This window comes from Onychomys torridus, chromosome 8 (genome assembly GCF_903995425.1).
Source record: "Onychomys torridus chromosome 8, mOncTor1.1, whole genome shotgun sequence".
NCBI classification, from domain to species: Eukaryota; Metazoa; Chordata; class Mammalia; order Rodentia; family Cricetidae; genus Onychomys; species Onychomys torridus.
In genome coordinates this window covers 57,984,668-57,992,923 of record NC_050450.1, presented here as the reverse complement: position 1 = coordinate 57,992,923, position 8,256 = coordinate 57,984,668, and the positions used below count along the sequence as shown (strand labels likewise).

The 8,256-nt window shown below is 50.8% G+C and overlaps 2 protein-coding genes across 2 annotated transcripts in view; both read left to right on the top strand.

Moving 5' to 3' along the window:
* Positions 1-3,842, top strand: part of LOC118588682 (zinc finger and BTB domain-containing protein 4-like) — a 5,662-nt gene extending 1,820 nt beyond the window's left edge. Inside the window, exons 2-3 of the mRNA XM_036195244.1 lie at positions 2,473-2,539; positions 2,883-3,842. Coding sequence (XP_036051137.1) covers positions 2,892-3,842 — 951 coding nt within the window. The 5' untranslated portion in view covers positions 2,473-2,539; positions 2,883-2,891. The remainder of the gene's footprint in view (positions 1-2,472; positions 2,540-2,882) is intronic.
* Positions 3,843-5,883: 2,041 nt separating this feature from the next.
* On the top strand, positions 5,884-7,431 carry Slc35g6 (solute carrier family 35 member G6). The gene is made up of 2 exons (XM_036195459.1): positions 5,884-5,952; positions 6,418-7,431. The coding sequence occupies exons 1-2, from the start codon at positions 5,884-5,886 to the stop codon at positions 7,429-7,431; spliced, it is 1,083 nt and encodes a 360-aa protein (XP_036051352.1).
* The last annotated feature ends 825 nt before the right edge of the window (positions 7,432-8,256 follow it).

Sequence of the window (8,256 nt, the reverse complement as noted above, 5' to 3'; positions counted from 1 at the left end):
CATCCCCATTTACTTTATCTCTGCTTAAAATGTTTAATATCACACAAATTCCACATAAATAGTTTTTGGGAGGTTTTGTTTTATTTTACTTTCATTCAGGGTTCTCCTATGTGGCTCTGCTGGCCTAATACTTGCTGTGTTGATCAGGCTGGCACTGAACTTGCTGGGATCCTTTCGCTTCTCTTTCTCAGTGCTGGGCGTACAAGCACGTTCTGTTCCACCACACCTGTTTAAATAGGCTGTTCTATTGTGTTGTGGAGAGACGAATCACAGGAGAATAAAGTCTGTGTGTTTGGTAGAGGAGTAGTGTTTTGGAATACTGTTGATCCCTGGTGGTTGAGTCTACCAGTTATTAGCTCATGTTATCTTTACCACCACCCTGCACAGTGGGAACTATTTATCACCCTCTCCATACAGACAAGGAAACTGAGATAAAGGATTATGTAGCAAGTGTCTTCATCTCCCATGACCCCTTTCAGGGCACTGGCCAGTGATAGGACAATTGAATCGCTCCAAACTCCAGGAGAGCTAGCAACAAAACCAAGAACAGATCACTGCACTACATTCCCTTGACCTGAAGATGAGTTTGCAGTGTCTGACCTCTCCACAGTGGTTATTTTGAGTGTTAAAATGAGATGGTGTGCATAACATATTTTGCTATACTTTGCCCATTAGTAAATGACAGCTCTAAAGCTTGTCATGATAATGATTCTGGGTGACTGCTAAGAGCCAGGCCAGTGCAATTTGGTCTGTGCAATTCTAAGAAGCACTAACAGGCTTTGTCCCATACCATGACACCATACACACGGGTGCATATATCTGCAGGCACCCATCTTGTAACGTGGTGCAGGTGGGCAGTCCTGGCTGGCCTCGGGTGAATGGGGACTGGAAGCAAGCTGACTTTGCTCATCTTTACATTTCTTCCTAGAAGGAGGAGCCACCTAATTTCCACGAAAGTTCTAGGTAGGCTGGCAGTGTTCCAGTGGGGGCTGTTAACATCCTTTTTCATGGTATATTCAAGTCATTGGAGGCTTGAAGCCACACTTTATAGAACCAGATCCCAGTCTCGATACTAAGTGGCTATGGCCTTGAACAAGCTACCTAGCATGCCTGAGACCCTATTATCAACACAGAGAAGGCCACGTTAAGTGATGAGGAAAAATGAAATAATGCAAATATAGTGCTGAGGTCATGACAGAAGGAAGCAAGAGACAAGGACCACAGACGACAGATGAGGTGAAACTCTGTCCCCAGAACTCTCGCCATATCCACAATGCAGCAACAAATGGGGCAACACTTGTGCCTGGCCTGTGGTTACAACTTTGGACTATTGTCCTGTGGACCACCTTCCTTCTTCTTCTTTCCCGGAACAGGTATCAGAGCCATCTCTCAGGGAACATAACATGAGGTACAGCCTTCAGTCTAGATAATATCAGTAATCAATGAGAAAAGAACATTTTGGGGGTGATGAGAATTAATTGAGGAGCTTCCGATGTGGGGTACTAAGGAGGATATGTATGACCCATGGCGTGTGGAAGGGGCCAGAACTTCCTGACTGCATTGAGGGTAGATGAGAAGGACCCAAGTAGTCTCTCCTGTTGTTACCAGCCATGTGACTTTGGAGAAGGGACGTGCCTGACTCTGGAACTCAGATCCTCAACTGAAAAATAGGAACCTAAGACTTGCAGTGCCCAGCTGGTGATTATCATACCTCGAGTTTGGGTTGCCTACTGTTCCATTTGGATGAACCTCTCAGCAAAAGGTGAGGTAGGGGTACCTCGGCCCCAGCTTTAAAGACAAACTCCACAAGCCAAAGGTCTCAGAGTGAGGAGCAGGACCTAAATCCCTCACTCTTGGTCTTTCCGGTATCTGCTAGAGACTAGAGCAAGCAGGCGTGTGTGTGTGTGTGTGTGTGTGTGTGTGTGTGTGTGTGTCCCCGTGGTCACCTGGTACCTGGGCTAGAAAGCCCCCACTAAGATTTCTGGGTCTGTGGTGTATATGAGGAGGCACACTCCTAATGTGAGAATCTAATCAGGTTAGTCCAGAGTGTGTGTGGGGGGGACGGCTCTATTTTGATATGTAAATAAGCCCACTGTGATTAAGTAAAAAGTGGCAAATCTTTGATTTCTTTGAGTCTCAAGATTGGGCCAAAGGGATTAGAAAGGTCTGTGAGGCTGTCCTGCCTGTGGGATTGGACTGTGCTGGCCTGTGGAGCTGAATTGGGGATATGCAAATTATCCTGTCTATCCTCCTCAGGGCCAGCAGAGCAAGGCTCAGCGATAATCTATGTGGCCTCCTTGGTCTGATTGGATTTGGCCAAATAGCCTGGCAGGCTCCTGGGAGGGATCAGGGTTTTCAGAGCAGCCTATGTGCCTGTGACTTTGATGTACTGATGCCCACGTCCTGGATCCTTTCCTTGTGAGGACCCTCTCCTCTCTCCTGATTTCTGACACAATCTCTGTTTCTCTGCAGAAGGAAAAGGCCAGGCTGAAGGACCTTGCTGAGCCATTACCCTGCTCCATGTTGGCTATGTTCTCAGGTGAGAGGGTGCTGGGGGGACCTGCAGCTAGGAAGAAGGAGACCTGTGGCAGCCATGTTGTCTAACACTGAAAAATGCTTGAGTGTGGAAAACGTCCCCCTTGTATGGCGTAAGGGTATCTGGAGGTCATGACTGCTTGACCTTCACCAGGAGCTGAGTTATCCCTGATCTCTTCTGGCCCAGATGTTAGACATGCTGGTCTTGGACATTGGTTTGATTCTGGGTGGCTTAGTTTTAACCCATGACTTCTGTGACGTTGAGTCTTCCACCAGATTCTCCCTGGTTCATCTCCCTGGTCTCAGAGGCCCCTGACCTCTCCCTGGCCTCTCTTCTCCATGTCTAGGCTGGCACCATGCCACCCCCTGCAGAGGTGACCGACCCGACCCATGCCCCTGCTGTCCTGCATCAGCTCAATGAACAGCGGCTGCGCGGTCTCTTCTGCGATGTCACCCTCATAGCTGGAGACACCAAGTTCCCTGCTCACCGCAGCGTCCTGGCTGCCTCTAGTCCCTTCTTCAGAGAGGCCCTGCTAGCTTCGGCGCCCCTGCCCCTCCCACCGGTTCCTGGTGGCTCGGCTCCCAGCCCTGCATCCACCGCAGCTGCCTCTTCCTCCTCCTCCTCCTCCCCGTCTCCAGCCTCTCCTCACTCCTCATCCCCTCCGCGGGTCCTAGAGCTGCCCGGGGTCCCAGCTGCTGCCTTCTCCGATGTCCTCAACTTCATCTATAGTGCCCGGCTTGCACTCCCTGATGGGGGAGGGGACGGGGCAGCCGTGGCAGAAATCGGAGCTCTGGGGCGGCGCCTGGGTATCTCCCGCCTTCAGGGCCTGGGGGAAGGAGGTGATACTTGGGTACCCCCTGCTCCAACTCCCCTGGCCACCTCACATCCTGAAGGGCCAGGGCTTAGACCAGATGGCGAGTGGGTGGGTGACAAGGCTGAGGTCCTGACTCCTGACTCTCAGCCCTCCCGGCGGCCCTTTCCCTGCCCTCGATGTGGAAAAAGCTTCATCCATCCCAAGAGGCTGCAGACACACGAGGCCCAGTGTCGGCGGGGGTCCAGCACTCGGGGGTCTGCAGGCCTGGGAGCTGGGAGCTCTGGCCCCGGGGGTCCTGCAGGAGTGGATGCATTTTCAAGCTGTACAGTAACCCTTTCTCTAAACAACAGCAGCAACCAAACCAATGAAACCCGCCCCAGCACTCCTTCAAACACTGTGAAGCTAAACATGGTGGCCAGGGCCTGTAATCCCAAGCTTGGGAGACAGTGGCAAGAAGATCGAGATTTCAAGATTCCACAGAGTACACAGTGAGTTTGAGACCAGCCTGGGCAAGACCTTGTATCAGATAACAAGAACTGAGGGCTAGACAGATTGCTCAGTGGTACAGAGAGTAGTGCTCTTGCAGATGCCCCCAGTGTTCAATCCCCGATCTCCAAGTCAGGCCATTCACAACCACCTCCAGCTCCAGGGGATATGATATCTCTGACCTCTGCAGGCACCTGCATTCATGCACATACTGTCACACTGATGCACCCACATACACATAGTTAAAAATGAAATAAAGTTTCAGACTGGAGAGAGGGTTCAGATTGTGCACTCACATGCACATATCCACACACACTTTTTCTTTCTTTCTTTCTTTCTTTTTTTTTTTTTTTTTTGAGGCAGAGTCTCACTGTGTATGTAGCCCCGGGTGGTCTGGAATTCACTATGTAGATCAGGTTGGTCTGAAACTCACTGAGATCCTCTTCTGCTTCCCCAAATGTTGGGATTTAAGGTATGGACCATCATGCCTGCCCACATAATAAATTAAATAAAAAAAAAAAACAAAAAAAAAAAACAGGCTTTAAAGATGGTTCAGTAGGTAAGAGCACTGGCTGCTTGTCCAGGTCCAACTCTCAGAACTCACATGGCAGTTTACAAACATCTGTAATTCATTTCAGGGGATCTAACACCTTCTTCTGACCTCCAAGGGCACCAGGCTCACATAAGTGGTACACAGACATACATGCAGGCAAACCCCCATGCACACAAAATAAAATTTAAAAATAAGAATAAAGAAACAAACAAACAGAGAGCTGGGGAGATTGATAGCTTATTCGGTAAAGTGTTGTCAAAGAAACATGAAATGAAGACCTGGGTTTGAGCTCCAGAACTCAGGTAAAAGAGCTGGGGAGAATGCTCAGAGTCTAGTCTTTAAGCCTCACATAAAGCCGGACATAGAATCGCTCTTGTAATCCCAGCATTCCCCCAATGGCGAGATGGAGGGCAGCGTCCCCCGATGGCGAGATGGAGGACAGCACTGGTAGGATCCCCAGGAGCTCTCAGGCCAGTTGCTCTGTCATTTGCAGAAGCACACAGCAAAAGACTCAGTCTCAGACAGGTGGAAGGTGAGGACAGACATCTGAGCTGTTCTCTGACCTCCACATGTTCACTGTGTCACATGTGTGCTCACACTCGAAGTATGGCATACACACATACACCCAGAAAGGAGAGAGAGGAGAGAGAGAGAGAGAGAGACAGAGAGAGAGAGAGAGAAGCCAGGCAGGAGCATTGCATGCTTGAAATCACAAAGTGGGGGAAATGGAGGAACATGGAACCCTGGGATTCTCTGTCCAGCCTGACTAACATACTAGGCAAGTTTTGGCCAATAAAAATCCTGTTTAAAAAAAAAAAAAGCCGGGCTATGGTGGCGCACGCCTTTAATCCCAGCACTTGGGAGGCAGAGGCAGGTGGATCTCTGTGAGTTTGAGGCCAGCCTGGGCTACAGAGTGAGTTCCAGGACAGGTGCAAAGCTACACAGAGAAATCTTGTCTTGAAAAACCAACCAAATAAATAGATAAATAAAAAGGTGGACAGAGACTGAAGAAAAATATCTAATGTTACCCCCTGGCTTCCACATTTGTATGGACATGATACACACACGTACAGAAACCAAAAACCAAAAAAACAACCCTTATAAAATGAGGCAAAACATAAACTAAAAGCAGTTTTATTTCAGAGCAAGAGACACACACACACACACAGACAGAGAGAGAGAGAGAGAGAGAGAGAGAGAGAGAGAGAAAGAGAGAGAGAGAGAGAACTTGGAGCCATAGCAACAAAGAGGAAAAACAAGCCTGGCACACGATGGTACACACCTATAATCAGCCTGGACAACACAGTGAATTCCAGAATAACCTGGCCTACGGAAAGAGCCTGTCTCTTTCCCCTCACCCCCAAAACTTACTCCAAACAAAAAACAAACCAACCCCCCAAATAAACAACAGCCCAGAGCTGGACTTTATGAGAAAATAATCCCCCCCCAGGAAGGTTCCAGGGGAGAACCCTACCCTACTCTAACCAAGTCACAATGGCCGAAGCTCTGAAGGGGATCAGGCAACTGGACCCAGGGGCAGAAGAGGAGGTCCAAGAAGAGTTGGTGAGGACTGGGGCAAAGGGGGGCAGGGGGCGACACTCAGCATCTGGATATTTCCTTCCCTCCTCCTCTAAACTTCCCAGTGGTCCTGGAGACACCTACAAGCGATATTCTTAATGAGGTACCCGGAAGTCCCTGGAGCTTGTGACATCATATGGATACATAAGCATTTGAAGCTAACTTCCTTTCCTCAAATGAGTAGAGTACCTTGGGTCCTCTTTTTTTTTTTTTCCTCCTGGGAACATGATCCAGAGAAACATGATCCAGGACTATTCACTCCCTGCTTCCTGCTTTAGATGCTCAAGGATGGCATTGTACCACCTCATCCATCTTCAGGCCCTTTCTAGCTCCTATGAGTTCCTCCACTATCCTGAAGGATCCAGGGTCTCAGCCTGGCACTCACCCTACCCCAAGTGGCCCAGGCTGTGGTTGCCCTCCTGCTCCTCCAAGCTCCTTTCTTCCTAACAGGATGCTGGGTATCCCTATTCCAACTTACCCGACTTCACCCAGCCATCGCCGCCCTCCACTCCAGCCAGCCTCCCCTCGAACCATCGATGCGGGCCCTCCGATGCCACCAAGGGTCTGTTTGTGGCCCTGCTAGGTGGAGGACTGTCTGCTGGCTTCGTGGGCCCATTCTCCCGGATGGCTTACCAGACCTCCCATTTGCCCTCCCTGGAGCTGCTTATCTTTCGATGCCTCTTCCACCTCCCCATTGCCTTGTTACTTAAGTTTCGTGGTGACCCGCTGCTGGGACCTCCTGATGTTCGGGTGCGGGCCTTCCTTCATGCCATGCTCAACGTCCTCAGCATTGGCTGCGCCTACAGTGCGGTTCAGGTGGTGCCTGCAGGGAACGCAGTCACTGTTCGAAAGGGCTCTTCCACCGTGTGCTCGGCCCTCCTCGCTCTCTGCCTTGAGAGCCAGGGTCTCAGTGGCTACGCCTGGTGTGGCCTGTTTGGCAGCACCCTTGGACTAATCATCATTGTGGGACCTGGACTAGGGACATTGCAAGAGGGGACCACAGGCCTCTACACGGCCCTGGGCTATGTACTGGCTTTCCTGGGAGGTCTGGCACTGTCCCTGGGGCTACAGGTTTATCGTTCTCTACACTTCCCCTCCTGCTTACCAACTGTGGCCTTCCTATTCGGCCTCGTGGGGCTAACGGTCTCTCTACCAGGCCTCTTTGTGCTGCAGACACCTGTGCTACCCCAAGATCCTCTGAGCTGGAGCTGTGTGATGGCAGTGGGGTTCCTTGCATTGGTGTCTTTCGTGTGTGTGAGCTACGCAGTCACCAAGGCCCACCCTGCCCTGGTGTGTGCTGTCCTGCACTCTGAGGTGGTGGTAGCATTGATGCTGCAGTATTATGTGCTCTATGAGGCCGTGGCCCCTTCTGACATCATGGGAGCGGGGGTTGTGTTGGGCAGCATTGCCATCATCACCGCCCAGAACCTCAGCTGTGAGAAGGAAGGGCAAATGGAGGAGTGAACTGGAGCGTCCGGGGGAGGGTGGGGCAGGGGTAATAGGAGGAGGGACTGGAATAAAAAGTATAGAAGCACAAATGCCTCAGAAAGAACTGGTGTGGAGGGCCACTGAGATGGCTCAGCAGATAGAGGCTGGTGCTACGAAGCCCGACAACTGAGTTCCATCTCACATGGTAGAGGAAGAGACCTGACGTCTACAAATTATCCTTTCGACGTGTGCGCTGTGGTCTGCTCACATACACACACACACAATAAAAATGTAAATCAAAGAGAAGGATGCCCTGGGATTCAAGGGTGACTTGGGACTCGATGGAGAGGGAAGACCCGAAGCAAGAAAAGGAAGCCAGGGCATGGAATTTAGGCTGGGCCAAGGGATAATGGCATAGGTAAGCTGTGAGGTCTCAGCTCCAAGGGACTGAGGACGTCTGGTAGTGGGCCGTGGTGGATAATCCCCCAGACAGGAAAGAGAAGAGCGTTGAGATGAAGTATGCAGGTTGTCAGGCAAACAGCAACTGCACTGGGGGAGGGGAGTGTTCCTTTTCCCTTGGGCTCCCTGTCCCGGGTGGTGACGTAACACTGACATCAAACACGGATCACTACAGCTGTGCAGTTGGTGTCGTCTTCGGTTTGGAGAGAGTGGAGACGCGCTCTTGTTGGAGACTCCCTTGAGACACTCAGCCGCCACCTTATTCCTGACAGGTGGAGGATTTCCTAAAAGTTCACCTTCCTTGACCTCAAATTCCCCAGGACTTTCGTATTCTGCCCCACCACTAATCTGCTTTCCTCGGATTGTCGTGATCTGCGGCTCTCGGGGAGCAGCCATCCTACT

Excerpts from the sequence above, each read along its gene's own strand:
- Slc35g6 (XM_036195459.1), top strand. The coding sequence starts at position 5,884 with ATGGCCGAAGCTCTGAAGGGGATCAGGCAACTGGACCCAGGGGCAGAA. Across the intron at positions 5,953-6,417 it reads AGGAGGTCCAAGAAGAGTTG|GATGCTGGGTATCCCTATTC; the intron begins GTGAGGACTGGG and ends TCTTCCTAACAG.